The 27,583-nt window shown below is 43.9% G+C and overlaps 15 protein-coding genes and 1 non-coding gene across 16 annotated transcripts; 8 read left to right on the forward strand and 8 right to left on the reverse strand.

Annotated features, from left to right (window-relative positions):
• Positions 1-641: 641 nt before the first annotated feature.
• K450DRAFT_211213 (uncharacterized protein) lies at positions 642-3,106 on the forward strand. The gene is made up of 2 exons (XM_051584794.1): positions 642-907; positions 972-3,106. The coding sequence occupies exons 1-2, from the start codon at positions 680-682 to the stop codon at positions 2,988-2,990; spliced, it is 2,247 nt and encodes a 748-aa protein (XP_051443672.1). The 5' UTR covers positions 642-679; the 3' UTR covers positions 2,991-3,106.
• A 213-nt stretch (positions 3,107-3,319) lies between these two features.
• Positions 3,320-4,744, reverse strand: K450DRAFT_245973 (uncharacterized protein). The gene is made up of 3 exons (XM_051589838.1): positions 4,416-4,744; positions 4,068-4,340; positions 3,320-3,992 (listed from the first exon to the last, which is right to left on the reverse strand). Exons 1-3 carry the CDS (start codon positions 4,549-4,551, stop codon positions 3,367-3,369), a joined length of 1,035 nt encoding a protein of 344 aa, XP_051443673.1. The 5' UTR covers positions 4,552-4,744; the 3' UTR covers positions 3,320-3,366.
• A 176-nt stretch (positions 4,745-4,920) lies between these two features.
• On the reverse strand, positions 4,921-6,668 carry K450DRAFT_245982 (uncharacterized protein). Its single transcript, XM_051589839.1, has 2 exons — positions 5,843-6,668; positions 4,921-5,715 (listed from the first exon to the last, which is right to left on the reverse strand). The coding sequence occupies exons 1-2, from the start codon at positions 6,333-6,335 to the stop codon at positions 5,012-5,014; spliced, it is 1,197 nt and encodes a 398-aa protein (XP_051443674.1). The 5' UTR covers positions 6,336-6,668; the 3' UTR covers positions 4,921-5,011.
• A 594-nt stretch (positions 6,669-7,262) lies between these two features.
• On the forward strand, positions 7,263-9,692 carry K450DRAFT_245987 (uncharacterized protein). Its single transcript, XM_051589840.1, has 6 exons — positions 7,263-8,072; positions 8,189-8,210; positions 8,289-8,475; positions 8,544-8,883; positions 8,949-9,319; positions 9,389-9,692. Exons 1-6 carry the CDS (start codon positions 7,271-7,273, stop codon positions 9,623-9,625), a joined length of 1,959 nt encoding a protein of 652 aa, XP_051443675.1. The 5' UTR covers positions 7,263-7,270; the 3' UTR covers positions 9,626-9,692.
• Positions 9,555-11,202, reverse strand: K450DRAFT_245990 (uncharacterized protein). The gene is made up of 2 exons (XM_051589841.1): positions 10,378-11,202; positions 9,555-10,307 (listed from the first exon to the last, which is right to left on the reverse strand). Exons 1-2 carry the CDS (start codon positions 11,141-11,143, stop codon positions 9,760-9,762), a joined length of 1,314 nt encoding a protein of 437 aa, XP_051443676.1. The 5' UTR covers positions 11,144-11,202; the 3' UTR covers positions 9,555-9,759.
• On the forward strand, positions 11,198-12,421 carry K450DRAFT_245992 (uncharacterized protein). The gene is made up of 4 exons (XM_051589842.1): positions 11,198-11,592; positions 11,653-11,828; positions 11,909-12,066; positions 12,138-12,421. The coding sequence occupies exons 1-4, from the start codon at positions 11,238-11,240 to the stop codon at positions 12,226-12,228; spliced, it is 780 nt and encodes a 259-aa protein (XP_051443677.1). The 5' UTR covers positions 11,198-11,237; the 3' UTR covers positions 12,229-12,421.
• A 2,207-nt stretch (positions 12,422-14,628) lies between these two features.
• K450DRAFT_176029 (uncharacterized protein) lies at positions 14,629-15,597 on the forward strand (the record flags this gene model as incomplete). Its single annotated transcript, XM_051584233.1, has 5 exons — positions 14,629-14,761; positions 14,827-14,898; positions 14,966-15,183; positions 15,263-15,454; positions 15,523-15,597. The coding sequence occupies 5 exons, from the start codon at positions 14,629-14,631 to the stop codon at positions 15,595-15,597; spliced, it is 690 nt and encodes a 229-aa protein (XP_051443678.1).
• Positions 15,485-16,609, reverse strand: K450DRAFT_246003 (uncharacterized protein). Its single transcript, XM_051589843.1, has one exon. The coding sequence runs from the start codon at positions 16,564-16,566 to the stop codon at positions 15,847-15,849; it is 720 nt and encodes a 239-aa protein (XP_051443679.1). The 5' UTR covers positions 16,567-16,609; the 3' UTR covers positions 15,485-15,846.
• Positions 16,610-17,647: 1,038 nt separating this feature from the next.
• Positions 17,648-17,729, forward strand: K450DRAFT_t67. The gene has a single exon. It is a non-coding gene; the product is annotated as a tRNA-Ser (tRNA).
• A 606-nt stretch (positions 17,730-18,335) lies between these two features.
• On the forward strand, positions 18,336-20,065 carry K450DRAFT_176133 (uncharacterized protein; the record flags this gene model as incomplete). The annotated part of the gene is made up of 7 exons (XM_051584235.1): positions 18,336-18,485; positions 18,550-18,634; positions 18,705-18,830; positions 18,891-19,083; positions 19,155-19,334; positions 19,400-19,601; positions 19,664-20,065. The coding sequence occupies 7 exons, from the start codon at positions 18,336-18,338 to the stop codon at positions 20,063-20,065; spliced, it is 1,338 nt and encodes a 445-aa protein (XP_051443680.1).
• Positions 20,066-20,116: 51 nt separating this feature from the next.
• K450DRAFT_246013 (uncharacterized protein) lies at positions 20,117-21,431 on the reverse strand. The gene is made up of 6 exons (XM_051589844.1): positions 21,147-21,431; positions 20,947-21,075; positions 20,802-20,882; positions 20,599-20,719; positions 20,258-20,529; positions 20,117-20,192 (listed from the first exon to the last, which is right to left on the reverse strand). The coding sequence occupies exons 1-6, from the start codon at positions 21,333-21,335 to the stop codon at positions 20,169-20,171; spliced, it is 816 nt and encodes a 271-aa protein (XP_051443681.1). The 5' UTR covers positions 21,336-21,431; the 3' UTR covers positions 20,117-20,168.
• Positions 21,322-23,213, forward strand: K450DRAFT_246015 (uncharacterized protein). Its single transcript, XM_051589845.1, has 8 exons — positions 21,322-21,830; positions 21,952-22,026; positions 22,124-22,206; positions 22,275-22,357; positions 22,422-22,664; positions 22,755-22,868; positions 22,929-23,032; positions 23,101-23,213. Exons 1-8 carry the CDS (start codon positions 21,402-21,404, stop codon positions 23,194-23,196), a joined length of 1,227 nt encoding a protein of 408 aa, XP_051443682.1. The 5' UTR covers positions 21,322-21,401; the 3' UTR covers positions 23,197-23,213.
• Positions 23,214-23,378: 165 nt separating this feature from the next.
• K450DRAFT_246019 (uncharacterized protein) lies at positions 23,379-23,983 on the reverse strand. The gene is made up of 2 exons (XM_051589846.1): positions 23,699-23,983; positions 23,379-23,636 (listed from the first exon to the last, which is right to left on the reverse strand). The coding sequence occupies exons 1-2, from the start codon at positions 23,869-23,871 to the stop codon at positions 23,585-23,587; spliced, it is 225 nt and encodes a 74-aa protein (XP_051443683.1). The 5' UTR covers positions 23,872-23,983; the 3' UTR covers positions 23,379-23,584.
• Positions 23,984-25,707, reverse strand: K450DRAFT_246021 (uncharacterized protein). The gene is made up of 3 exons (XM_051589847.1): positions 25,229-25,707; positions 24,219-25,094; positions 23,984-24,145 (listed from the first exon to the last, which is right to left on the reverse strand). The coding sequence occupies exons 1-3, from the start codon at positions 25,566-25,568 to the stop codon at positions 24,096-24,098; spliced, it is 1,266 nt and encodes a 421-aa protein (XP_051443684.1). The 5' UTR covers positions 25,569-25,707; the 3' UTR covers positions 23,984-24,095.
• Positions 25,708-25,951: 244 nt separating this feature from the next.
• Positions 25,952-26,490, reverse strand: K450DRAFT_300965 (uncharacterized protein). The gene has a single exon (XM_051593732.1). The coding sequence runs from the start codon at positions 26,415-26,417 to the stop codon at positions 26,082-26,084; it is 336 nt and encodes a 111-aa protein (XP_051443685.1). The 5' UTR covers positions 26,418-26,490; the 3' UTR covers positions 25,952-26,081.
• A 356-nt stretch (positions 26,491-26,846) lies between these two features.
• On the forward strand, positions 26,847-27,050 carry K450DRAFT_156986 (uncharacterized protein; the record flags this gene model as incomplete). Its single annotated transcript, XM_051583978.1, has 1 exon — positions 26,847-27,050. A coding segment is annotated over one exon (204 nt), but the record flags the coding sequence as incomplete, so codon positions are not given.
• Positions 27,051-27,583: the final 533 nt, after the last annotated feature.

A 27,583-nucleotide genomic window follows, 5' to 3' on the forward strand; every position in this document is an offset into this window, starting at 1 on the left:
CCGTAGGTCGCTAACTTATCCTTCGGGAACAACGCTTTGTAAAGAATGCTCGTTCCGTCAAGAAATGAGCAGAATCCGTTTTATGTATCAATTGAATTTGCCTCAGGTACATATTGTCTCGGGTTCGTCGGACATGATTGGACCCGTTCAGAAGAAACGACTGAGTCTGTTCGCTCGTGCGGACTACATTTTGCTAATAGTCCAATGAAAATTCGAGTATATTGCGTGCTAACATTCTCTCTGTTGCAAGCCAAAAAAAATACTGTTGATGTTTCTGGCATTGCCGGTGGGCCGGAAGAAGTTCTGTCTGCACCTAGATATATTTGTCAGGACACTGTGTGAAAACAGTGCCATCAGATGATAAACAAAGATAGCCTAAAAACTGCTGTAATACTTAGCCTTGATACAAGCAATACGATGAGCACCTCTTTGTGAACTGAACTGATCTGAGCGGTATAATAAATACAAATTGTTCAAAATGATTCCCCGAGACCAAATCTGACAGCTGTTGTTGGGAGAGCATATCAACAATGAGGAAAATTGCGACATCGTTGCTCAAACTGTCGCCGATTTAATTATAATTTTTTTTTTACTTACAATTTGTCACCTTTGGCTAGCATATAAGCTTACCGCCGGCAAGAGCTTTTTTCAACTTCTTTCTTCTTAATCTCACTTTTACATGGAGAAGAGCGAATTTGCTGATGAAAAGCCTCCTCAGCTTTCTGAGGACGGCTTTGATCGCTCCTCTGATCTGGAAAAGACCTCTAACCACAGCATCGAAGATTCTCCTATTGAGGAAGTGCGCGCAAGTGTGCCACCAACCGATGATACCACACTTCCTACCGCCACCTTTCGCGCATGGTTCTGGGGTATTGTGTTTTCAGCAGCCATTTCATTCAGTAACCAGGTATGCTTTGCTATGCGATCTGTGACTAGTTCCGACCTTGATTCTAATCAAAGTCTCTTTATAGTTCTTTTGGTTCCGTAAGAACCCTCTTACTATCAAGGTCCTCGTCGTTCAATTGCTCGCATACCCAGCTGGCCGTTTGACGGCAGCTATCATGCCTAACTGGCAATGGACTCTATTCGGACGCACCTTTTCACTGAACAGCGGGCCTTTCAATGTCAAGGAACACGTTCTCATCACCGTCATGGCCAACGCCGCAGCCACCTCTTTTGATGCCATTGATATCATTGTCGTGCAAAAGCTTTATTACGATCAGTCATGGGGATTCGGAGGCGGTATTTTGTTGGTTTTGACCACTAGTATTTTGGGTTTTGCCTTCGCCGGTATGACCAGACGATTCTTGGTCCGCCCTGCCTCTATGGTCTGGCCCATCAATTTGGTCAACGCTACTCTCTTCCACACATTGCATCGTGAAGTCCCCAAGGCTGTTCGTGATGCTGAAAAGGCTGTTCGTGGATTGTCATGGTCTCGTAACAAGATGTTCCTAGTGTGCTTTGTCTTCTCTTTCTGCTGGTACTTCTTGCCTGGATACATGATGCCTATTCTCACATCCATCTCTTGGATCTGCTGGACCAACAAGAACTCAGTCTTGGTTTCTCAAATCGGTAGTGGCATGAATGGCCTTGGTGTTTTGAGTTTCACCCTGGATTGGAGTACCATGACCGCTTGGCTTCCCAGTCCTTTGGCCATTCCATGGGTGGTCCAAGCTAATATGTTGGCCGGATTTGTTGCCTTTGTATACATCATTGTTCCCGCTGTGTATTACACAGACTCATTCGACAGCAAAATGTTTCCCATTTACAACACCAACCAGTACGACCAATGGGGTGGCAAGTACAACCGTTCCAGAATTCTTACACCTGAGCAATACCTCAACGAAGCAGCTTATGAAGATTATTCACCTGTGCGCATCACTGGATTTTTCGCAATCTGTTATGGACAAGGTCTACTTGCCCTTGGAGCTATTGTCACGCACACTGTTTTGTATAACGGCAAAGATGTCTTGGCTCGTCTCCGCTCCGCCAAGCAAGCCAACGACGATATTCACGCTCGTTTGATGGATGAATATGAAGAAGTGCCCGACTGGTGGTATCTTGTCCTCTTTGTCATCATGTTGGCTCTTTCATTCGTCACCATCATTTTGTGGCCATCCGATATGCCATGGTGGGCTTTGATCATCGCTATCATTCTCGCTTTCATCTGGCTTATCCCTATCGGTATCGTTACTGCCATCACTTCACAACAACCCACCATCTCCATGATTACAGAATGGGTTTATGGTGCTATGAGACCTGGTCATCCCATTGGCAACATGATCTTCAAGACTTATGGTTATCTCGTGTGCAAACAAGCTCTTTTGTTTGCCCAGGATCTAAAGCTTGGTCATTACATGAAGATCCCTCCCCGTGAAATGTTTATCTTCCAAATTATCGGTACCATCATTGCATCCTTCGTCTCACTCGGCACCACGCAGTATCTTATGGACACCATCGCCAACATCTGTACTCCTTCAGCTTATCCTTTCACTTGTCCCAACGCCAGTTTGTTTGGAGCCAGTTCCGTCATTTGGGGTTTGATCGGACCAGGAAAGTTTTTCGAAGCCGGAACTCTCTACAACCCAATCGCCTACTTCCTTTTGATTGGTTTCTTGCTTCCTATTCCATTCTACTTCCTTGCTCGCAAATATCCCAACTCTTGGGTTGCAAAGATCAACATCCCAGTTGTATGCCTTGGTTTGGGACCTTATCCCCCTGCCCCAACCGCTCTCATGTCAACATGGGTCGCCCTAGGCTTTGTGTTCAACTTTTATATCAAGAAGAACTTCAAAGCATGGTGGTCAAAGTATAACTATGTTATCTCTGCTGCAATGGATTCTGGTGTTGCTATCTGTGCCATCGTTCTGTTCTTTGCTCTCCAAAACAACAACATTGAATTCCCAACTTGGTGGGGTAACAACCCTGACTCAATAGATCAATGCCCATTGGCAACGGCTAACTGGTCTGGCGTGGACGTGTACGCCTAAATGACTGGAAAGTCCTACCTAAAAAGTCCTATATACTTATTACGTTTGTAGATAATACCTCCATATTACAGATCATACTGTACAATAAATATCATATAATATTACATCAATCACATTCATTTCATTGTGCCCGATGTGGAACATTTTCAAATATTGAAAAGAACTTGTCGGTGACAGTGAGCACAATCTTCCCTTGACAGATACCATTTTTTAAAGGTTCGTGAGTTTCTTTAGATTGGCAAAACATCGTCAGCTTTCCAATCAAGGTCATCCATCGATATTACACAACGGACAGCTCAACATACTGTACAAACACAACACATCACAAAATATACTGCAAAGAATTTCATATTTTATTGTGCAAGATGTGGCTATACTACTGGAAAGAACTGTCGGTGACAGTGAGTACGATCTTTCCGATGGATTTACCATTTTCCAAAGTCTCATGGGCTTCTCTCAAGTTGGCAACTGATAGGTCGTCATACGTTTTCGTATCAAGGCGTTTAAGGGTACCGTTGTCAATAAGGTCAGCGATTTTGTCCAAGATAAGACCTTGCGACAAGACATCGTAGTTGGTTGCAGGCTTGACAAACATGAGTTCCCAGTGGAAGGTTTGAGCCTTAAACAAAGCTTCTCCAAAGTTAATAGGCTCATGGACTTCCACTATGGATACGATCTGGCCAAAGGGTCTCACGACCTCGGACAAAATCGGAAGGTAACCATTGGTGTCAAAGCAGAGAAAAGCGCAATCGACAGTGAGACCAAGTGCGTCGATCTGTTCCTTCAAGGGTTTTCTGTGATTGATAATGTGAGTTGCTCCCTGGTTCTTGCACCATTCAATGGTCTCAGGTCGACTGGCTGTCACAATGACGTTCTTAACATTTAGAATGTTTCTTGCAAGTTGCGTTGCAAATGATCCTACTCCGCCTGCACCGTTGACGATCAACAGTGTCAAATCCTTTGCCTCGTTATTCTCGGGAATACCCAATTTTTCGGTCAGAGCTGTAGAAGCCGATTAGTTTTTTTTTTTTGCAGGCTTTCAAAATTGTGACAAGCTATAAAAAAAAAATCTTTTACCTTCCCATGCTGTCAAACCAACCAACGGTAAAGCTGAGGCATGAGTGTGAGACAGCGACTTGGGCTTCTTGCCTACGATTCTTTCATCGACCACCGTGACCTCTGAATTGGTCCCGTTTCTGGTATGACTACCTGCAAACATGACCTCGTCTCCTACTTTGAAACGTTTGGCTTCAGCACCGACAGCTTCAACCACACCTGATGCATCGAACCCAAGGACCCAAGGCAGATCCGAGGAAAGTGGCCATCCTCCGTCGCGAGTCTTTGTATCAACTGATAAAAAGGATTGAAATTGAGTATATGTTTCTAATTAGGGTCGAAAGGAAAAACGTTGCGGCATCAACATACTTGGGTTAACGGAAACAGCTTTGATGCGAACCTTGATGTCGTTAGGAGCAAGAGTGGGGACTTCAATCTCCATGGCTTGGAGGACGGAGACATTACCAGGCTTCACTAATCCGATTGCTTTGATTTTTTGACCCATTGTATGAATGCGATATAAATTTGGTAGAAAGAAAGTTTTCTTCTTGAAACAAATTATCGAAGTATGCCTGGTTGAATGTCCTTTTTATAGATTCGGTCCGCATAAATACCAACCGCCATTGCATAGACAATAGCGTGCATAATACTCCGCTCGAAGTCAACATGTTATGCGGGACGAATCGGAGCCATATAACAGATTGATACTGAATAAAAAGGCATTTGTGTATTCCAAGTACCTACTTAAAGGTTACTATATCGACAAAATCTTTCCAGTGCCATTGTTTTAAAAAAAAACTTCTCCACGTGGCAAAAAAAACGTATGATTCATCGACATAAAAGATGGTCTTCAAACAATGAATATGTAAAAAATCACGCTACAAGGACACCCTCAGACTTTCAATTATTAATTCAGTTTCATATTGCATGAAATCGATATATTATGTAATCAAGTGCTTTGTAATCTAGCATACAGGAATGCGAACCTTGAGGTTACGATTTTCGTCCATGATGCCCCAGCTTCCTTCCAATTCATTTTCTTTTGACTTCCATGGCTCATCAAAGGCTTCAAAGTAGTAGTATCGAACATTGGCCTTATTTGCATGACACACAAAATCATCTACAAAGGTCTGCAAATTGGTCAAGGAAGGCACACTGTCGCTGTTGGACACACCACGACTTGGCCATCCAACCTCAGCAATAGCGGCCACGGATTTCCTTGCAAGTCTTGCTGGTTTGAAAAGTTCTGATTCGCTGAATGACATGGTCCAGTTAGTTGCATCTTCAATGGGAACGCCACCAAAGTACGGGTGAATATTGGCCATAACGACGTCTTCAGCTAGAATGACTTTTGGATCGAGCAAGTTGGCAAGGTCGGTGGTTGTGATGTTAAGGTAGATTTGGCGAGACCGGAATTCCTCTCTCAAAGATGTCATTTTCTGGATCAGATCCGGCTCTGCGGTCTTGTTTCTAAAGAGGACTTCGTTACCAACCGATACACCGTCAATTCGTGATGTACCATATTCATCGATGATCTGAAACAAGGTTTCTTTTTGTCGTTGGTAAGTAGACTCATCGCCGTCTACCCAAAGTGTAAGAAGTGTTGTCATATTGACATCCAATAAGTTGATAGCCATCAGAGTATAGTTTGCTGCATTACAGTCCATGCCTATATGCGTACAAGTTGAGAATTTTCCCCCAGTCCACATGTCAGTAAAACGTAAATAACAACAATGAAAACAAAAAAGCAAGAGCAGTCAATGAGTGAATTTCACTTCTCAAATTCAGATGCATACCGTATATCCGCAACCTTGATGTCAGCTGGCTAAGCACTTTTATGTCCTCTAAAACTTCTTCTGCTGTTGAACCACATTGGGGGTACTGCGTATGACTTGGCGTGTATCCAATACCATAGAATGACTGGTGGAGATCACCGTTTTTGACTATGGTAGTATTCAATTGCTTTGGATATGGAACATCGGAATACTTTGTTGAATAACTTGGTGGAAAGGCATAAAAGCTGACGATCCAATACACCAATCCAGCCATAAGCGCGACAAAAACGAGCATACCGAGAGAGATGAGGACAATTCGGTTGACTTTCGAATAGCGTTGCGTCTCAACTAGCCATTGTGAAGGTTTTTGAGAGGATGCAGAGTAAGCCGACGCGACAACGGTAGTTGCGGTCAAGGAATTGGTTAGCGAGTCACTGACAATCGTTTCTGTCGATCCACTGGCGTCGGTATCATGGCCTGGCCACTGAGAAGTTATATCGGCTTCGTTCGACATGAAAACAAACTAAGAAGTGTTTCAATCGAGGATTATTAGTTCGATACAAATGTAATTCAGTATCCGGGGCCGATCGGTGAATAATTTGATTTGGAGGTAGTTTGCAAACATAGCTCATCTTTAACTTATTCACCGTTTGACTCGTAGTATATTGCTCCTCGGGAAAAGGATGTGCATTGGTGATGCAGGCCAATTGTTTGTAACGTTGCCGAGCGTGGTGTCAGCTGGATTCATATGTCACATGTGTTTGTGTGATCAACATTCAAGTCATAATTCCCCCCATTGCTTTTCTTGCATTAGCAATGTCATTGCAAATAAAGTGCCAGTATAGCGGCTGTACAATAGAAAAAAGCCTAAAAACACTACTACTGTATCTTTTCCCCGTGGGGTTCCTCAGTTCTGTATAGAGTATGCTACGGTCTGGTTTTGTTAAACCCAAACATTTTTCGCAGCTCGCATTTTTTCAGAAAACCAAAGGAGCATGCCCGCTTTGCACAATGTTTACAATAACAAATAGCTTAAATATCAAATCGAAAGATGCTCGAATATGACAGGCTGCAATCTACAGCCTTTTTTGAAAACCAGCGTTCGCATTGTTTAGGCGATAACCTAACGACGACTTTAGTATTACACAGCATGTCATTTTCAAGGATGACACACACCCAAAGTGGCTGGCAGGTGATCTGTCATTAAAAGTCATGCTTATATTGTCTTCCGTCAAGAGTTGTAGAATAGGATGTCCTTTTTCTTCATTTTCGTTAACAGCAACTGCTAGTAACCGGCTGATATTGGGCAGAAGTTGCTAAGGGGATATTTTTCCGCCTATGCGCACGGTCTGAGGATTTGGCTGTTGTGCGGACTTTCAAAATAGCAATTGCAAAAATCCCGAAAAAGTCACGATGTGGTGTCCTCTACTGTCTTTCCAAAGCTTGACAATGGGCTCTCCAAAACCAAGTAACTCAGGTAGCCCGTATATAAGGCCTGAAGGCGATCACGCTAGACATCGCTGGGAGGAGGACAATTTGAAATTGAGCAACGCTCATGGCAATCTGGCCACGTCATTTGATCGAAGTGAACTTACTGCTCGATTAAGCTCATCGCCGGCCAGAAGTATAGGACATAACTCAAATCGTCCGGAACTCGAACGCCAGTCTCGGAGCTCAACACCTGTTAAGCACCATGACACGCATGGTGATCTTCCTGACGAAGAAATCGCCAAGGTTGTAAAAATGCATCTTGCTACAGGATCGCCTGCTTCCTCGTATGGAACGTCTCCTCACAGTTATGTAGTAGAATCGGACGATGCTCGTAGCTTCCATCAGCTACCAGGGGGGGCTATAACTCATGGTATATACAAATATGTTGAGAATGTTGAGCAGGAGGAAGCTAGGAGAAAGCGATCCCAGTCCTTTTCCTTGCCTAGGGGTGAACCGTCAGACCCGGCGCTGTTGAAATTAAGAGCCCCAGGAGGTTTTAGAAGACATTACGTGTACAAACAAGCTATCATCAAAGGACAGAACCCTCCAGGATGGATGACTAGTAGTTTTGTTGACTTCTTGGCACTATATGGACATTTCGGTGGTGAGGATTTGGAAGACGATGAAGGCGATGAGGATATACTGGCTCGCATCGACGAAGAAGCTCCTCTACTGCCTGGCCGAGAGCTAGAACCCGTCCAAGGCACTGCCACGCCATCCAAAGCAGTCTTTTTGATTCTCAAGTCCTTTATCGGCACAGGTACGTGGTTATCTGTGGGGGGATTGGAGCAACCGTGGGACCGAATTTGTGTTACGTATGGTTCAAATTGGTGATTTTTATACTGATATGGCATCTACCTTTTCATTGCAATACAGGTGTTATGTTTCTACCAAAGGCGTAAGTGCATATGCTTAGTTGCCAAACATACATTTGCTCATCGATTTAACACAACCCCTGCTCTCAACTCCTCCTTAGTTTCTCAAATGGTGGTTTGTTGTTCTCAACATCCGTCATGCTATTGATTGCTGGATTGTCTCTGTGGTCGTTCTTGCTGTTGATTCAAACAAGGAACAAAGTTCCTGTGTCCTTTGGTGATATGGGTGGTGTGCTCTTTGGTCCGGCCATGCGGTTGTTTGTTTTGTTTTCTATTGCCGTCTCGCAAGTCAGTGTCTCTCCTGTTTTGTCTGAACTGATTCGATCGCATCAACTGAACTTCATTGTTATTTTCAGGTTGGATTTGTTTGCGCTTATATGGTTTTTGTGGCCCAGAACATTCATGCATTCATCATGTCGGTCTCGAATTGCAAGACTGATATCAGCTTACATTGGCTCATCTTCGCACAGCTGTTCATATTTGTTCCATTGGCTATGATAAGAAAGATTCAAAAGTTATCCGTGTTCGCGCTGATCGCCGATTTATTCATTCTGATTGGTCTATCTTATCTTTACTACTACGACACCTTTGTCCTCGTTACCAGGGGCCTAGGAAACATCGAATGGATCATCAACGCTAACTCATTCCCATTGTTCGTCGGTACCGCTGTATTTACTTTTGAAGGCATTGGTTTAGGTAAGCGTTCTTTGTGGAATCCACTAAAAGCGAGCTTCAAGTGCTAATCAGGTATTGGTTCACAGTTATTCCCATTGCTGAGTCCATGAAGGAACCAGAGAAGTTCCCCAAGGTGCTCACAGGAAGCATGATTTTCATGACTGTTCTGTTCACATCTGTTGGTGTTGTTTCTTACCTGGCATTCGGTGATAAAGTGGAGACTGTCATTCTTCTCAATCTTCCCGCTCACAGTGCCGTGGTCAACTCGGTACAGCTACTCTATGCCATGGCCATTTGCTTATCTATTCCCCTGCAGCTGTTCCCTGCCATTCGCATTATGGAGAATGGCTTGTTCACTTTGTCAGGTAAAACAAACATGAAAGTGAAGTGGCAAAAGAACATGTTCCGGTTCGGTATGGTTGTAGTCTGTGCCATCATTGCCATTGGCGGCTCCAACGTAAGTATTCTAGACATCGATCCACTTTGACGGCCTTAACTCAACATGTTTTCATTCCACTCGATGTAGGACCTTGACAAATTCGTGTCTATCATTGGTTCAGCGTGCTGTATACCCCTTGGCTTCTTGTTCCCTCCTCTATTCCATATGAAGGCAATCGCTGTTAACTGGCGTCAGAGAGCAGGCGATATCTTCCTTATTGTATTTGGCATGTCATCCATGATCTATACCTCGGCTATCACAATCTCATTGTGGACCTCAGGAGGTTCTTCAGAGCCCAGTATGCGCTGCATTCCTGTAGATTAGTTTTGTAGCTCAAAGACTTTCTGTTTTGAATTCTTGCTCTCTTTTTTTTCTTTCTTTCTATCATACACACACATACAACAAACAATCTAGTATTACAACCATTATCCTTTTTTTCTAATGCGAGACTGGTATTTTTAAACCGGAGTGTTCAAAGGCGGCAATTCTAAGCCTAACTGCTCCCATTTCTTCATAACGTCGCCTGGTTCTCCGAGCACCTGTGATGCGCGAATTCGTGTATCGTGCGGATGCTCACAACTGGCTCCAACACCGACGACTGTTCGTTCGCTGTAATCACCGAGCTTCTTGAACGATCGTCCGACACCCTGATCATAATAGTCCTCTACCACCTTGTAGCATTCAGGTCGACCACAGGTGTGCTTGAATCGTGCTCTACAATTCGAACACGCCACCAATAGTAAATTACATGAAGCATTAACACAGTTTGTAAATGAGTCGCACGTATGCCCGCATATATGGCATTGCGAGAGAACTTCGTCGGATATGCGTTCACCAAGTCGAGCATCGAATGTGAAATTTTTGCCTCGAAACAGGGATCTCATCTTGTCTTCTTGGGCCTGAATCCATCTTCCATATGCTGTAACACCACCAGCAACCATATGAACGGTCTCAAATCCTCCTGCTGATCTCAGAATTGCTCCTGCCTTGGAACACCGAATGCCTCCTAATAAGTAATTGACAGTCAGTCATGGCATACCATTTGGTGCATTCTCCTTCAAAGACGAAATTCTAACCTGTGCAGTACATGTACACTTCTTGGTCTTTTGGTATATCCTTGACAATTTCATTCATGGCTTTCATGCTGCCCTTGAAAGTTTCGACGTCCGGCTTGATGGCACCTTCAAAATAGCCAATTTGACTTTCATAGTGATTTCGCATATCAATCAGAATTGGGTTTTTACCGGATGCTCTTGCTTTTTCCAATTTTGCGTGCCAGTCCTTTGGGTGTAGGTGAGAGGGCTGTAGTGACAGATCATATGTGCCTTCTTTCATTCCGTCAGAAACAAGTTGCTTGCGAATACGGACGTGCAAAGCCCGGAATGACCTTGAGTGCTCGGTTCCCAAATTCAAATCCATCAGCTCTCCAAATAACGACTTCAATTTCGTTTGTAGATACAATTTGAGCTGAGGAAGGTGCTTTTCTGGACATGACATTTGAGCGTTGATGCCTTCGGAGGCGATATAAATACGGCCAACGATACCCATAGCATGGAGATCTGCCAGCAATTCTTCTCTCAGCCCCTTCAAGCTATTTCGGTCTATAGGGCTGAATTTGTAGAATGATAGTGTTCTGTATTGCTGTGGTGCCTCGGAGGAAAAGCAACGCAAGGCTGGGATAAAGGCCGGTCTGGTGGGGGTGCCACTGACCCGAATGTAGGTTGGAGATGTGGCAAGTTGTCGGAAAGCATGGGAGACTCTGGGGGAAATAGACGGTCTCGATGCAATCTTGGCACGAACCGCAGCATTTGCGATGGCTCTAGTTGCTGCCCTTGCCGCCATTATTTTTCAAGGTAAGGAATCTTGATAAAAAAAAACCAGGGTTTTCGACAATTTGAAAAGAACAAAATTTTCAAATTCCGTTAACACTTCGAGAATGGGCAACAAGGATGATCTGCCATGGTGGCAGACTTTGTTCAATGACAAGGAACATAACGCATCGAACGTCCTTGAGCGTACCATGAAGGCGATCCCCGAAGAAATAGAAAAAGCGCCCATAGGATGGTCAGTAGCGGCAGCCGCCATTGGCATTCCGGCGTCATTTGCCCTCTTTCGACTGATTGTCGGAAAACGATATCCAACGGCTGCGCATATACCACCACAAGCCTTTGCCAAAAGCCAGAGAGTCAAAGGAAAAGTTGTTTCCGTTGGCGATAGTGATAATTTTCGTGTTTACCATACTCCTGGCATAGGTTGGGGCTGGTTGCGAAGCGTGCCAACTACTCGGAAAGGTAGGTGACGACCCCTTCGAATTACCCGAGGCTGTCGTAGAGTAACATCGTCGTCTACAGAACTGAAGGATCAGACTCTTCATGTGCGATTGGCTGGCGTTGATGCTCCAGAAGGCGCTCACTTTGGTATGCCCGCTCAGCCATTCTCCGCGGAATCCAAGGATTGGCTCACAAACCTCTCCCTAAACAAAAAGGTTCACCTGGAGTTGTACAGTAGAGACCGATATGATCGTGTGGTAAGTAGGTGTTGTGCCATTGACGTAAAATACTCTTTATCATTAACCATAGTCTTCATGTACAATCTTCAACGTAATAGGTTGCTATGGCCCATCTACGTACCTGGCCATTTTATTGGATTCGACGTAACGTCTCTGTAGAAATGCTCAAGGCAGGCATGGCCAGCATATATACATCCAAAGGGGCAGAGTATGGCAAGTACCTTGCCAAGCTTGAAAAAGCAGAGCAGCAAGCAAAGTAAGGAAAAATGAATAGGGCCACTGTCTACGCATTTGGATATGTTATTAACTTCAAATGGTTCACTATAGGCGACGAAAGAAAGGCATTTGGAGCCAAAAGGACTTTGTAGACCCATCCATTCACAAGAAGCAATTTCTACGCGGTGGAGATGCACCGTAAATACTGCTTGGTGACCCCCTATTAAAAATAGACTAGTTTGGTATCTTCCATCTCGATGTAAATTAAGACGCTCAAGGGAATAAACCGGTGGAAACTCATAATATTTGATGCTGTTCCAAAAGCATGTATAGTCAGTTTGAAAGATGCTGTGAAGCATGCAAAGGCGCGACTATGGTCAATGCGGACATGACCAACGCACGGGTACCCCACAATTTGAGTCCGCCGAAAGTGTATGTTTAATAATTATATCGTATTATGTTTTATGTGTTGAGATAACAAGATTGGGGCAATATATTACAGTAGCATGTCATGAATCATGAGTGATTCATGTTCTTGTCGTTCCACACTTGAGACATACGTAATCCACTGATACGTACACTGGGAATACGATATGACATGTCGTTGCCGCTCAACATTGGAGGTAAGAGTAATGGCTGCTTAATGGGACTTTCCTGATAACGCTCGTATTCTTGTAATTGCTTTTGTTCTTCTTCTGGCGTCGGTATCTGCTCCATTCCCGGCATGTATGATTTGGGTGGTGAAGCATGAGCAGGAACAGGCGGTGGTGGTGATAATGGGATATGAATATCACCGCTCTTCATGGGTCCCATTACCTGTATATCGGGCGTACGCAAATACATTTGCTGATTGCCCTGGAACTGATCTAGATCATATTCGGAGGTAGGTAGCCACGATGATGGAACTGAAATCTGGCTGCTAAGCAATACCAACAGCCTAACCAAAAGTGTTAGGCAAAACGTCTGGAGGCTGATCTATCGCATCATTAAGCTCTAAGAACCAACCTTATCCATAACCATAAGCTCTCCGAAACATTGTTGTATTGCGCTGAAAGTGCCATAACGACAATGGTCATAATAGTGTATATGGCGAGAACAGCCATGTAGCAGCGTAATCGCCTACAGGACACAAAGGGTTTAGTCCTATAAACAACAAACGTCCCAAAAATCGTCATGCATAGATCATAACATACCATGCGTCCAGCGCTCTTTGTTGGCGTTTCTGATGAAGCTCCTTTGCCATGGTGTAAAATTTCGTATGGGTCGGCCCCCAAGCATACACGGTCGCTGCCCAAAGCGTACATAAGGAAAATGAGTGTACCGCTATTGAAAGACCGCCGGAAACAGAGTTTGGTAGGATGATCTGCTTGTTGCTCAATGCAACTCCAATGGTTGCAATGCCCAAGATGGCCAGCACAGCACAACCCAATCGAACGCTACCGTACGCCCGATTGAGTGTTTCTCCTTTCGGCAACCATGATTCGCCGATAGCTACGATTTGTGCTGCTGCCGTAATACCAAATGATAATACAGATATGATAGAGAAGATCTGTTCTACCAACATGGAGAATTTGGCTCCTGAAGCAAGTGCGACATTGAGCATACCGGATACAAACAGTAGTATACCGACTATGGTCGTTGCTATATGCCCTCTAGAAGGATTAAGAACGGCGTATCCTACTAATGCTAATAAAGTAATGAGCGAAAACGCTTGGAACAGCCAAGTGGCTGCTACAATCGCTGTAGGCATCGATTTTCAGCAAAAGAGATGATTTATACGGTATTGAAAGAGTGTTAAAAGAGAGGTTGAACCAGAAATCCGAGTTTTTGAAGAAATATAAAATTTGTGCTACAGTAACAGAGTCGGGATTCCACTTTGTAGCTAATCTCAGCGAATCAGGTACTACTTGCTGTTATATTGGCTATCAGTGCTTCGAACATTGGCTGTCTCCTAGATTGGAAGCATGGTTACATAGTCCAGAAAGCATAAAAATAGATGAAATAAGCAAGGTTATACTAAATGTTTGACAATTCTGAGCAGAAAAACCTATCAGCTTCACTCATAATCTGGCGGTGGATGACAATTGAGAATCTGTCATTGAGGTTAATGAAGTAGGACAGCTACAATTGAGTTGTTGCTTGCTATTACACATTTTTGAAATTTCGGTAACCTTTAGCGGCAGCCACGCTCTCGATCACTTTGAAATTTTTTTGTTCCTGAAGCCAGCCGCGCCAAACCCAGTAATATTTTTTTTACTCCCGACACGTTCCTCCAACCTTTTGAACAGGTCAAACTTCATTAACATACCAAATGGCTCTTCGTGCAGCTCTCGCCCGTACACGACTGGGAACCTCCATTGTCCGTGCTCCTATCAGCAAGCCAACTCCTTTCAGAGCTGTTGCCCAGCGCCCTTACACTGCTGGCGCCCAGAAGCCTAGCGGTGGCAAGCCAAGCACTGCCGCCATGATTGCCGTTGCATCTTTAGGTTTCGCTGCCTACTATACTCTTGTCAAGTCACGAGAGGGCCAACGTATGTTTCTATATCAGTCATATGAATACGACATATTCCACAATCAGTAATTCACAGCTAACTTTGTGACCATGAACCCATCAGCATTGCCTAGAAAGCAAAAGATAGCAGCCGAGAAACCTAAGGAGCCTAAGCTCCCTAACCTAGAGGACAGAAAGATCCCCACTTTTGATCAGAAGGATGTTACGGTCGTTTTTGTCTTGGGTACGTTGTAAAGGCTATGTATGCTCTGGCTGTGCGTGGTTGCTAAAGGATTTCTTTGCTTGCAGGTGGTCCTGGTGCTGGTAAAGGTACCCAGTGTGCCAAGATTAAGGAGGACTATGACTTTGTCCACTTATCCGGTCAGTATTTTGATAAAAAATTTCTGGCACATGTTCTTTAAATAACCCTTGTCAACTGGATCCACAGCTGGCGATCTTTTGCGTGAAGAACAGCAACGTGAAGGCTCCCAATATGGTGAACTCATCAAGAGCTATATTAAGGATGGTCTCATCGTTCCCATGGAAGTCACCATTGTTTTGTTGGAAAACGCTATGAAGGATGCTATGAAAAAGCAGAACAAATCCCGTTTCCTGATCGATGGCTTCCCACGTAAACTTGACCAAGCTGTCAAATTCGAAGAGGCTGTAAGTGCTATTACTTCGTGTACAATCTCATTTCTCGGGATATCTTTGGCGTAGGAACTAACGTTGAACGTATTATTAGGTGGTTCCTTGCCAGTTTGTTTTGTACTTTGAATGCCCTGAAGAGGTGTTGTTGAAGCGATTGCTCAAGCGCGGAGAGAGCTCTGGTCGCATTGATGACAACATTGAGTCTATCAAGAAGCGCTTCCGCGTTTTCGCTGATACCAGCTTCCCCGTCATTGAGGAGTATGAGACTCAAGGAAAGGTTAAGAAGGTAAGGAATTGATCTAATTTTTCAAAAATGGGTACGTAGTGCACTTGTGCTGATGGTTGCTTATACAGCTTTCATGCGAAAACTCTGTCGACGGAGTTTATGATGAAGTCAAGAAGATTTTCGACAACTTGTTCAATCAGTAACGGACAAATGTATTAGATCATAGATAGAAGATTGTCTGTAAATTGCTAAGTACAAGAGTAAAATACCAACTGAAGCATATGTGTCTTAATTTTTACCCAATGGTGCCTATAAACGTCACTAGTGGGGATTGTTGATAAGTTTGTTTTCAAGTAGCCATACTACAATATACCTGCAACTAACTCGAGGCATTAAGCCACAAGGTTGTTGTGCTCGATACATTTTCTAGCCTTTCCTCCAAGTACAACAGTTTATCTCTTCCTGACAATGTAGAATACAAATGGGATTTCTCGCCCGTCTTCGACCACAGTCGCTACATCTCGAGTAATCACACTCAATCCAACCTCTTCTAGGGCTTGATCATAGCTCAATAATCCTAATGAGCTCCAGTACATTTTGGTCTTTCCATCCAGCCAAACCTCTGCATCATCAGAACTTTCAAGCTGACCAGAAAAGTTCATAAACATCAAACCGTCCGGTTTCAGCCAGGTTGCAATTCTTTTTAGTATCGTCTTTTGGTCCTGCTGTGGTAGATGGATTAGAGAGAATATAGCATAAACCGCATCGAGCTGGTTGGGATCGAACTGCAGTTCCATTGCGTCGCGAAGAAGGAGAGTGACATTGGAGTGCGGTGGATCACACTGTAACAGATGCGTTTTTGCGAGCTCTATCTGAGAATGTGAGATATCTGTAGCCGTCAGATTTCCGGCCAAAGCTTTTGATACCCTTGATGTCCATGGGATGCCGGCGCCGCAGCCTATCTCCAGTACTTGCATTTCTTGTGTTTCATCGCGTTTTGAGGACAAGAGAGACAGAAATTGATCAAAATGCCGTTCTAGCGGCGTATCATTTCCTCCGTTGCCACCTCCGTCAGGTCCCTTACTCCAGTCGAGGTAGGGCTGGGCAAGGACATTATACCCGTCAGCGACTAATTGTCGCAGATCCGAGGGATTAGACGTATTGACTGCCATTTGGACTGAACATTACAGGAGATGCGGCCAATTTAGTTGTGCAAGACGAAAAGAACAAGATTGGATGGTGATCAATTACCTGAATGTTAAACGAGAAGAAAGTGGGAGAAAGTGTACGCACACACGGTTGAAGACGCTGGATGGCATGGTTGCTGCTGCGGTAGACGGAGTTTTCGTATATGTGCGACTTGACATAAAAGAACATCAGGGTACAACAAACCAGAAATATATGCTTAGCATACTCATGGACTCACACAGCGGCAAGGTGTTTCGTTATTGTATGCAATGTTTCTCCTCTTCTCTGTGTTTAGTACTCCATATGTTGTTAGATTTCTGATTTAATACCAGCTTCATTCCTAGCATATGTATCTTTCTAAGTAAAGTCGCGTCGGGCAGTTTTCTGCAACAGCAATATGCCCATTACTTTGAATTTTCAATACAATATTGCCATAATATCAAGACTATAGGTACAACTATAAACAAAATGTAAAGGCAAACTCAAGCCTAAGCTCATCAGGCCAACGAGGCATTGACCAATATGAGGATTCTGCCACCCCCATGACTTCGTACTTCAGTGACTGTAATTGCTGCTCAAGCCAACCCAAATTCAAAATTTGACTTGTTCGCGCATTTGATGTCGATCTGATATCAATGAAATGAATCGATATCAGTCAGCGAGGTAACAAGACGTTTTTGGTTACAACAACTGAGAGTGAGAAAGGTGGAATGGACATAATAACGTTAGTAACAAAGTTTATAATTAGCCTCACATTTTCTTCCTTAAATTTTCAATGAGCTTTTCGTCCTCCAATAGTGGTGTACCTATCTTACTTCTTACATGCCACAGTCCGTATACAATATCAAAAGCTAGTCTACTTTATGTGTCAATATAGACGCTTAACGCAATCTATTACAATTTTTTAAATTCCATTAGTTTAGTGCCTCTTATGTACCATTTAGTCGCGCTCTATTGTGTTTGGTATCAATGGAAATAACTCGGTCCTGATGAAGTGAAACCTACACTCAAGGTGTATATTTACGTTAGAACTACTAAAAGCCGAGATTTCCCAAAAAAAAATCTGTCGATATGTCCGAGTGGTTAAGGAGTGTGACTCGAAATCACATGGGCTCTGCCCGCATAGGTTCAAATCCTGTTGTCGACGCTATTTTTTTTATGTTGAAATTTTTGATCCAATGTCCATATTGATCGGCCAAAGACACGAAAATGCGCTTTAATTGGATTATTTTGTAGACGTTTGGTCCAATGACAATCATTCTAATGCTGTATTGAATTGCGCTTCAGTGGTAACGGTAGATTCTGAGCAAAGCATGAACACAGGCGAATAAATGAAATGCCCAGACCTAAACATCGCCCTGCAGAATAGCGAGAAGTGAGATACTGCCTTGGAGGATGGTTGGAGCTAAGTCACGTGTAATTGACTGCATACTACAACATATCAGTGTGGTTGGGTGGGGGGAGCCGGAGCTTGCTTTTAAGTAGTGTGAGAGAGTACTTTTTTGCAACGTTTGCGTAATTGCTCTTACATAATGAACAGTTTGAGGTCTCTTCCTCGAAATCAATCCTTCATTGCTTGTTCACCCTTTTCACGCTCAGTTATGACCACACGCTCTAAGCCCTCTGCATCAGCAACAGCGTTAAACCGACTTGGCAAATTTGAATCTTGGCTTGCTACAGGCAACAGAACTGTAAGCCGGTGATCAATTACTTTCTCCATGTATCGAGCAATCGCCTGACCTTCGTATTTTAGATGTCAACTGGAAGTGGAGCAGCCGCCGAGAGCGAGCAAGAGATTATTACCAAGTCTCAACTCGCCGCTCGACACTTGATTATGAACCGACCAAAGCGCCTTAACGCCCTTAACTGGAATATGATCAACGCTATGAAACCACAGCTGGAGGTAATACTTTCAAGGGATATCGATGGTTCGGTTTTCTAGGTGAAACTGACAGCTTTGTTGAAAGGCGTGGGAAAATTCCGACCTGGCGAAAGTCGTGTTACTGAAAGGTAGTGGTGGCAAGGGCTTTTGTGCAGGAGGTGATGTTCGAAGTAAGTTAGATTTCTATTTTTCGTCGTATATCCATTGTATCCATTGCTCACGACGACTCTCTTTCAACAGCCGTCATCGAGCTATCTGCCAAAAACGATCCTCAAGCACTCAAGTTCTTCGAAGACGAATACAAGGTCGATCATTACATTGCCACCATGACTACTCCATTTGTTTCAGTAATGGACGGAATCACCAGTAAGTAGTTGGTTACTGGATAATTTATCACAGCCCCTGGCTAACTCTGTGTTTTGATAGTGGGTGGAGGTGTGGGATTGTCTGTGCACGCACCATTCCGTATTGCAACTGAAAACACACTGTTTGCTATGCCCGAGACAGCTATAGGATTCTTCCCCGATGTTGGAGGTAGTTTCTTTTTGCCTAGACTTGATGGTCATATTGGAGCATACCTCGGTATGACCGGCAAGCGTCTAAAGGGGTTGGATGTTCTGTAAGTGGCATGGCTATGCGGATCTATATATCTCCTGTTTACGAACCAATGTACTAACAAATTGAACATAGCTATGGAGGTATTGCAACACATTATGTCCCATCCAATCGCTTGTCTGAATTAGAGGCAAGGCTATCTGAGCTGGAGACATCCAATTTTGATGTGATCAACGATGCCATCGAAGAGTTTACCGAAAATGACACAGCTGAATCTTTCATTCTCGATCCCGAAACACGCAAGTCCATTAACAAGTAAGTGCCGGAAGAGAGGCTCATGTTGTGTTTTATTCGTCACGAGCTGATGCATCGCCACGTAGGATTTTTGGAAAGAAGACTGTAGAGGACATCATGGCTGCGTTGGACAAGGAGGAGTCGGCTTGGGCTAAAGAAACAAAGGATACGTTGCTCAAGATGTCACCTAGCTCCCTCAAGATCACATTAGAACAAGTCAGACAAGGCGCACAAAAGAGCATTATAAGCTGCTTCAAAATGGAGTATGGCATGGTCCAACAATCTCTCGTAAGTGATGTTTATAGCGACTCTTTAACACAACTTCAACTAAATAATTTACAATTGAGTAGGCTGACCACGACTTTGCTGAGGGCGTCACTGCATCGTTGGTCAACAAGACCGCACCAAAATGGCAACCCAGCACTCTTGCTGAGGTCAATACCAAAGATGTCTTGAAAAAGTACTTTAACACACCACCAGCTCATGATCTCGAACTCCTGTCCGACAAAGACTACAGCCAATACCCTCACCGCAAGTATTCCCTTCCCTCAGAGAATGATATCAAGCTTGTCGTGACTGGTGAAGCTCCCGACATTGGCGATTATGCGCTTAGCGAAAATGAAGTAGTCGACTGGTTCCTCAAGGAACGCAAAGGCAAGCGTGGTGTCGCTGAGAAAGTCAAGGCTGTGCTCAAGCAGAATACCAATGTTGTTGGAGAGGGTGAAGCACAGAGCTTGAAATGGATCTATTAAAATTAGACAGGCATGGATGCACTTGTACCGCTTATAAAGGAAAAAGTGTTTTTATACAAATACATGGGAACTAGATATACAATTGGAGACGGGGGGATTTTCTTTAGAGATAAAGCTCTTTGAGTGCCTGCAAAACGTTTGTCAGCCAAATTGTGTGCCTTTATTTCAAACTGAAAAGAATCTTGAAGTTACCTGTAAATCAGTCAAGCTTGCAATCTGACTTGTCTTTTCAGAAAGCTCCTGTCGGACCAAAGTATGGAACGCTTCATCCTCCAGATCCGCCTCGCTATACATACGCAACTGCCGCTGAACATCTCGTTTTATGTACTGTGTTCGCTGATCTTCTTTTGCAACTAAGGCCATCTTCTCTGGATCTGCCATGAACTCTTGCAGTGGTGCCATTAGGTTTTGTAACGTTTGCAGCTGATTTGAAACAAGGTCGATGGTATCACCGATTTGGGTTACTGCAAAACAAAGTAATTGAGCATTTTGAGCCGTACGTATATGCAAACCGTAAGTCTGGCTTTTCTTACATCCGTGTTGCTTTGGGATGGTGGTCAAAAATCCCATTTCCTTTTGACAACTTTCCAGTCGCTGGGTCAAACGTTCTGTTGATTTGATCTGGTTCTTGAGCTTGAATTGCAAAGCCTTTTGCTACATGAATGAGTAGATATTGTTGTTAGAAAACATTCATATTCTGTTTCCTTTGTTTTTCATACAAGAAACCTCGGCTTACAGCAATCACACTCTTTCGCAAATCTTCGAGCTCCTTGTCTAAATGATCTTCGTAGGCTTGGGTATATGTGAAGTTTAGACCCTACCAAACGCAGTCAGTAAAGATGTCTTGATAAAGATGGCAGATAAAGGACACAGAAACTCACCTTGTTATGGCTCAGGGTAATGGGCAGGTTTTCAGGCAATCGAAAGATATTGTTGAACACAAACTCTTCAAATACGACAAACCGCTTATCGAAAGCATTATCCAGCAGGGTATCGAATTTTTCCACGCCCTGAAAATATTGGTTTGGTTATTATATTTTTCAAATTGTAATGTCACCTGTGCAGAGGCATTCCAACTCACCTCCATTTTCTTGCGCTCATCACCGGGAAGTGTTGAAACGAAAGCCTCAACTCCTTCGACAGCTTTGGCCATGCATCCTATGCAAGCGTTGTAAAAGTCGTCGGTGAAGCGAACAGGCAGATATCCCAGGTGCTCTGTGATGAGTTCGAGTTGATGGTACCGACGCACCACTGTCGTTGGTGGTGACATTGCTCAAGAAAAACAGGCGCAAGTTAGGCGGAGACACGACGCGTGCAGTGGAGAAATTTATTGTAAATGCGTGACGGTGTGACTTGCCCCGCCCTGATTGTTCACTGTGTTTCTTGCCACACTTTCCAGTCAACCATGGCTCACAACCATCACCACGATAGCGAGTCGTACCATGGCGATCCACTCGACACTCCATCGCCTACAGAAGAGAGAGAATCGGACGAGATTGAAGAGCAAAAGCATTTTCAGAAAGTGTTGATGGCTTTAGCTTTTTACCGTCGCCATTCCCTTATTATGAACAATCGTAGGCGACATGACTACAACTTGATCTCTCAACACCACAAGAAACTGTTGCCTGATTATTTACAAAAGGTCGATCAAGTGGACAAGCTGATCGAAGAAAATGCGCTGGTTTTAAAAGAAATCGTAAAAGCCTCGGGGATCTTTTCTGAAACTGAAGTGCAAGCCAGTATCATGAACAATCGTGGCAAGAAGGTAGGTGTGATATGGATTAAAGGTTGTTTCGTGTATCAGGATGGCCAATATGGAATTAGCTTCAATCCTTCTTGGTATCTTTTGATGTGAATTTTTTTTAACATTTGCTGTTGGAAAATAGCCGCCTGTTTCTCCATCTGATATGGACAAGGTCCGGAGTACACTCAAGCAGTTTGTGAGAGATTGGTCAAAGGAGGTAAGGCGCAATGCATGACATTAACACTTTTTTCCAATATTGTCTCTAATCAAGTGTTGAAATTACCGTTTAATTCGTCGCCAATGTTCATTTACAGGGTGAACCGGAACGTCAAGCGGCATACGAACCTATTTTGAATGAACTGGAAAGCATATACAAAAACATGCCACTTGAAGAAAGGTAAAGAATAAGAACTTCGCGAACATCTTACCAGACGTGTCTCATGTTTAACATCATCGTTGGTACAGAGGCCAAGTGCGTGTTTTGGTTCCTGGAGCTGGTCTCGGAAGACTTGCATTTGAAATTTGCAACCGAGGCTTCAGTTGTCAAGGTGGGTTTACGTTCATCCCCGACTCCGATTGAACAATTTGCAAAATAACACTGTCTACTGCCAGGAAACGAGTTCTCCTTCTACATGCTCTTTTCATCCAACTTCATCTTGAATAGAGTATCTGCTCCTGAGGAATTTTCTATTTACCCATTCATTCACTCGTTCTCCAACATTCGCGACTCAGAACAGCAGTTGGCCCCTATCAAGATACCTGATGTCCTTCCATCCTCCTTGCCTCCCACCGCTGATTTTTCCATGGTTGCAGGAGATTTTGTTGAAGTGTACGGAGATAATGATAAAAGTGAAGGTGAGTGCACAGAATGTTCATGGGGAGCCAAGTTGACCTGGCTCGATAGCCTTGTCTACAGATCCTTATACCTGCTTGTTTTTGTTACAGGGCAATGGGATGTGGTTGCGACTTGTTTCTTCATAGACACTGCCAAAAACATCATTCGGTACCTTGAAGTCATACACAAGATTTTGAAGCCTGGCGGCTCGTGGATTAATATCGGTAAGTCATGCTGTTTGGACCTTTGGCCGGCAATACAGCATGTTAACCTTCTTTAATCAGGACCACTTCTGTATCATTTTGAAAACACACCGGGTGAGAACTCTATAGAGCTCAGCCTGGCTGAAGTGAAGGAAATTGCCGAGAAAATAGGTTTCACCATCACGGTAAGAGCACATAGCGAATGCAAGCAGGTCCATTTGCGCCGCCCATAAACTAAACTGAACCTCTCTAGAACGAAAAAACCATTCCATCAACCTACACTTCCAATCCAAATTCCATGCTGAAATATGTTTATGAATGCTCATTCTGGAAAGCTACCAAAAAATAAATGAGCAGCTGACAGACAACGTCGTGCTTCAGCGTTAAGGCGGTGTGCTTACGGATATCTCTGACAAGGAGCAGAAGGAGGGAAATATATGTATAAAACAAAGGCTTCTAACTGTAACAAAGTAATTGATAGAGAACGAATGGTAAAGAGGTGCTGTGGTATACAGAGTTGTCAAAAAAGATGCGTATCGTATGAAAAAAGAAAAAAAAAAAAAAAAAAACATTAATGCATTGGTCAACCAAATACAAGAAAATGAAAAACAATGTACAGATCCGTAGCGAACGACCTATACTTGTAATGACAAGCAGGGCGTCATGGGGAGGGAATAGAGAGAATAGATAGAGATACACAGAACGATATGACTATACGCCTGGACGGTGGTCCCATTCTAAGCACAACGGTTTCTTGCATTGGCTTTATGTCGTTTGAGCGCATCCAATCTAAACCGAATAAACCGTCAATTTATATTCGAGGTATGACTTTTACATGCACTGAAACTTACCTCGAAAACTGTTTACCACACGTCGGGCAGTGATGTGGTTTGTCGCCACCGTGAATCTTACAGTGTCGCTTTAGATCATGGTTTCGGCTGAATGCTTGGCCACAGACACTGCACTTGAACGGACGATCGTCGGTATGTGTTCTGGAATGACTCTTCAGATTGTATAGCCGCATGAAGGTTTTCGAACATCCGGGGAAAAGACACGGGTAAACGGTGTGTGTTTCATTGTTGATGGTGGTGGTAACGGGTTGTGCCGAAGCATAATAGTCAATGGCATCGGCTTGTGTCTGAGCTAAGGATGGATCAGAACGCTTTCGCTTCAAACCAGGGTGGTGGTGATCCAAATCACCAAGATGCTGGCCATTTTCGAGATGAGAATCGTTGTTATTTGACGATGCTACAGCAGCCACGGCTGCAGCAGCAGCATTGATGGCTGATTCGTTGGGGCTAGACCCACCAAACGGATTAGGTAAATAATATTGACCAGCAATGGATGTATGGTTGTCGCCTCCATCAATACCTTCCTGGTGTCCAGTTTGCAATTGTTGCGCATACATGGCGAGAGCGGTGGCATCAGGGAAGGGAAGGCTTTGGGAAGATCGAGCCAATTGGGAAGCGACATCGTTGAGTAGACTAAGCGATTGCTCGGCGCCTTCATGATGCGAGGTTCGTAACCGTTCAGTCAGCTTTTGTGCTAATTCACTCCACTCGGTATCCAGCAACTTGTAAGTTTTTGACTCCGCAGAAGTCGATTGCGGATGATCTTCCGGAAGTGTTGTGGAATGATGCGTTTCCTCACCAGGCAAGATCTCAGACTTGGCTTTGGCTGGAAGCATTCCTTGGTCGACATATTTTGCCGCAAGTGAATTATCCCAACGCTGTTTCAGTTGTTTTCCCTTCCGTCCCGGAATCGTCATGGCTATTTCCTTCCATTTGCCATAGCCGAATCGCTTGATGCCCTGCAACAGTAATTCATCTTCTTCTTTTGTCCAGCTTCCACGTTTGCCGACACTGCCATCGTCACTCATATTATCCAGATTACTGCTGCTGTTACTGAGTTCCAACGCCTCACTGCTTGATAATCCGGGATAACTGGCAAGTAACATGGCGTCTGTAACGTTCGATGCTTCATTGCTATCGGTGTTATCGTCGTCCACCTGCATTGGTGTACTTTCGGGGCTAGATGTTTTTTCATTGTCGTCGGATGGTGATGTGCTTTTGCCTTTCTGTCCTTCGGTTTGCGATAGACCCAGCAGCTGTAATGCCGTGGCTGCGGCAGCTTGCTCCATCAGTTCCGAGCTTTCTCCATTTCCGGTTGGCGCCTTTTTGTCTTCTTCTACAGGTTTAGCGTCTGATTCGGTTTTTTCAGCGGGTTTGTCACCATCCTTTTCTACCCCTGAATAATTCAACCGCGATTGTTAGAGCCCATAGTGAAAAGGCTGTAATCAGCAGCCGGCTCGTCCAATGCCATGGACTAAAAGTGGCTCGATTACAAAGATAAAATAAAAAATAAAAAAAACATCCATATACCTTGTTTCCCCGAAAGAGCGGCTGCCAGTGAGCCGACAACGTCCATACTGCTTGCATCTTGTAGCAAGGCAGCTGTCAGGGCGGCGCTCGACGTAGGCAACTGAGAAAGCTTGATTGGCTCTTTTGAAGTTGATTTTTCATCGCCTTGTTCATCCGTGGTACTGGGAGAAGCAACTGCCGTGACATCGAGAGTATGTGGTTCGTCCGAGGCTTCTTTATGCGTGTGGGCTATGGTGGACTGCTCTTGAGCACTTAGAGCAGCAAACGCTTTGTCGGGCTGGTTGTGTTTATGGTCCCCAGGCGCCGAGTGATGTGATGTAAAAAGATGGACGCGAGCCATGTCGAGTCGGCAGCAGTAAAACGAAGTAGGGTTTCGTGTGTTATTTCCTTATTCTGCTGTGCTAGTCGCTTGAGGTGAACGGAGTCTTTTTGGGAACAGTCAAAGAAGAGCGAACGAAGAACCAAGCCTCACCCAAGCCTCCAAAGGACGAATTGACCAAACCGTGCTAAAGTTCATGGAAATAAAAAAAAGCAAAACATTGCGCTGACGTCAGCAACAGGAATCACATGATATATTGATTCTCACCCAATCACTATCCGACTTTTCAGCCCTATTGTCCAGCCATTGAAGCAGAGACCCCGTTTCATCCTCTTGCTCTTCACACAAAGATTATTTTCTGGTTTACTACATGAATGCGCTCAATAAAATCAATGGGAAAAACATTCTTGGATTTAATGTGGTACGATGTATAAGCAGAGCATAAAATATGCTTACGGATACAGACATCAAAAAGGGTTTATTTAAAATGCTTTCTGAAACCATTGTGGTCGCGCTACATTGCACCATATGAGCTTAATTTGGTCCAGAGTCCCTACAGTTAGCACAGAAGTTGTAAGTTACTTCGCAGCTGCCGCCATTGAAAGCATGGCTGCCACATCCTTTGCAGCCCTGGTTGCCGTAAATATTGGAGAACAAATTTTTCATGTCACTGCCGCGAAGCGATGGATAGGTGGACGTGCAACTATAGATAGCTGTATAGTCTCCATAGACCTTGGAAGTGTATTGGCCGTAGGTGTTTCCATCGATGAACCGGTTGGAGGCATTGATGCAAGTAGGGCCCATAGACTTGTTACATCTGCTGCTTCCATGACAGTTATTATTGTAGGTAGCCATGACCATACCGGCCATCACGGTTAGCGAGAGGAAAAGGTGACTTTGCAAGCATGGTAATTTGAATAATAGTGCTTATGTTGTTTTGAGCTCGACCATTTTATATGCGTATCAATGAAGAGGGCTAGGCTCTGCAACCTATTTTCATCTCGATGCACAACACCTCTGAGAAGTGAATGAAGAGACAGAGAAGGCGATTCATAGTGTATTTGGAATCTCATAACTCATGCAGTTATGGGCATATTTTTGTATGCTGTTGAGCGTTCCACTGCGCATTCGTACAGACTTTGGTCAGCATACCTGCAGAACGGGCATACAACCAGCAGCATTGGGCGAGCTTGGACAAAATGAGCCTTGATACCTTACGGTAGGCAAATCGCAATATGGATTACATTCAGGAGAGTGTAAAGCCATAATACTACGATGAAACAATGCTCATCATAATGAAAGGTTGCGACAGGAGTAACTTTAGCAATGCATTATACTCCTACTATTGATCTAGCATTTATTAGTGTAGAGCATATTATGAGAGATGTAAACTACGGATGGATGATTAGATATCTTCATGCGAATACAGCTTCTTTCTTCTTCTTCTTTGTTTATCTACATATTGGTAAAGGTTTATGCTATGGTTTATATAAAGTACCAAGAAATTACTTTGCCCTCAAAGCGGGAAAAAATTATATGCAGAGATTGCTTTGTGTTTCGGTCTACCGAATGGCTAAATTTTTTACTTTATTTTGCGGCTGTGCATTGGTTGCTGCAAGGCAAAGGTATGAAGTTGACGACTCAAAGCCAAAAGTTGGGTGTGGGGCAGTCGATACTCCAAGTTTTGGGAATCTCGGCCATTATCAATGTTTCACGTGCACTTGGTACGTGCTCAAAAATACATTCCGTCTATGTTGTCAATAGACGAGGTACTTTCAGTATACTGTAAGGTGTCCGTGACAAGTCAGGTGTAGGTTTCTCTCTTCCGTTAAGATGACTCAAAGGTGGCTTGGGCGAAACTGAGATGTTCTATGAGCTGGTAAAAAAATTCTCACAAGCAGGCATGCAAACACAAGGTTTTGGATGTTGGGTGAATCGGGCCATGGAACGTATCATTTCCGAAGCCAGCTGGTTCATTGATAGTTGCTGACCCTGCGAACAAAACTGCACCCTAAATCATCGAGATTTTCTGAATA

This window comes from Umbelopsis ramanniana, assembly GCF_025399195.1.
Source record: "Umbelopsis ramanniana AG unplaced genomic scaffold K450scaffold_36, whole genome shotgun sequence".
Classification (NCBI taxonomy): domain Eukaryota; kingdom Fungi; phylum Mucoromycota; class Umbelopsidomycetes; order Umbelopsidales; family Umbelopsidaceae; genus Umbelopsis; species Umbelopsis ramanniana.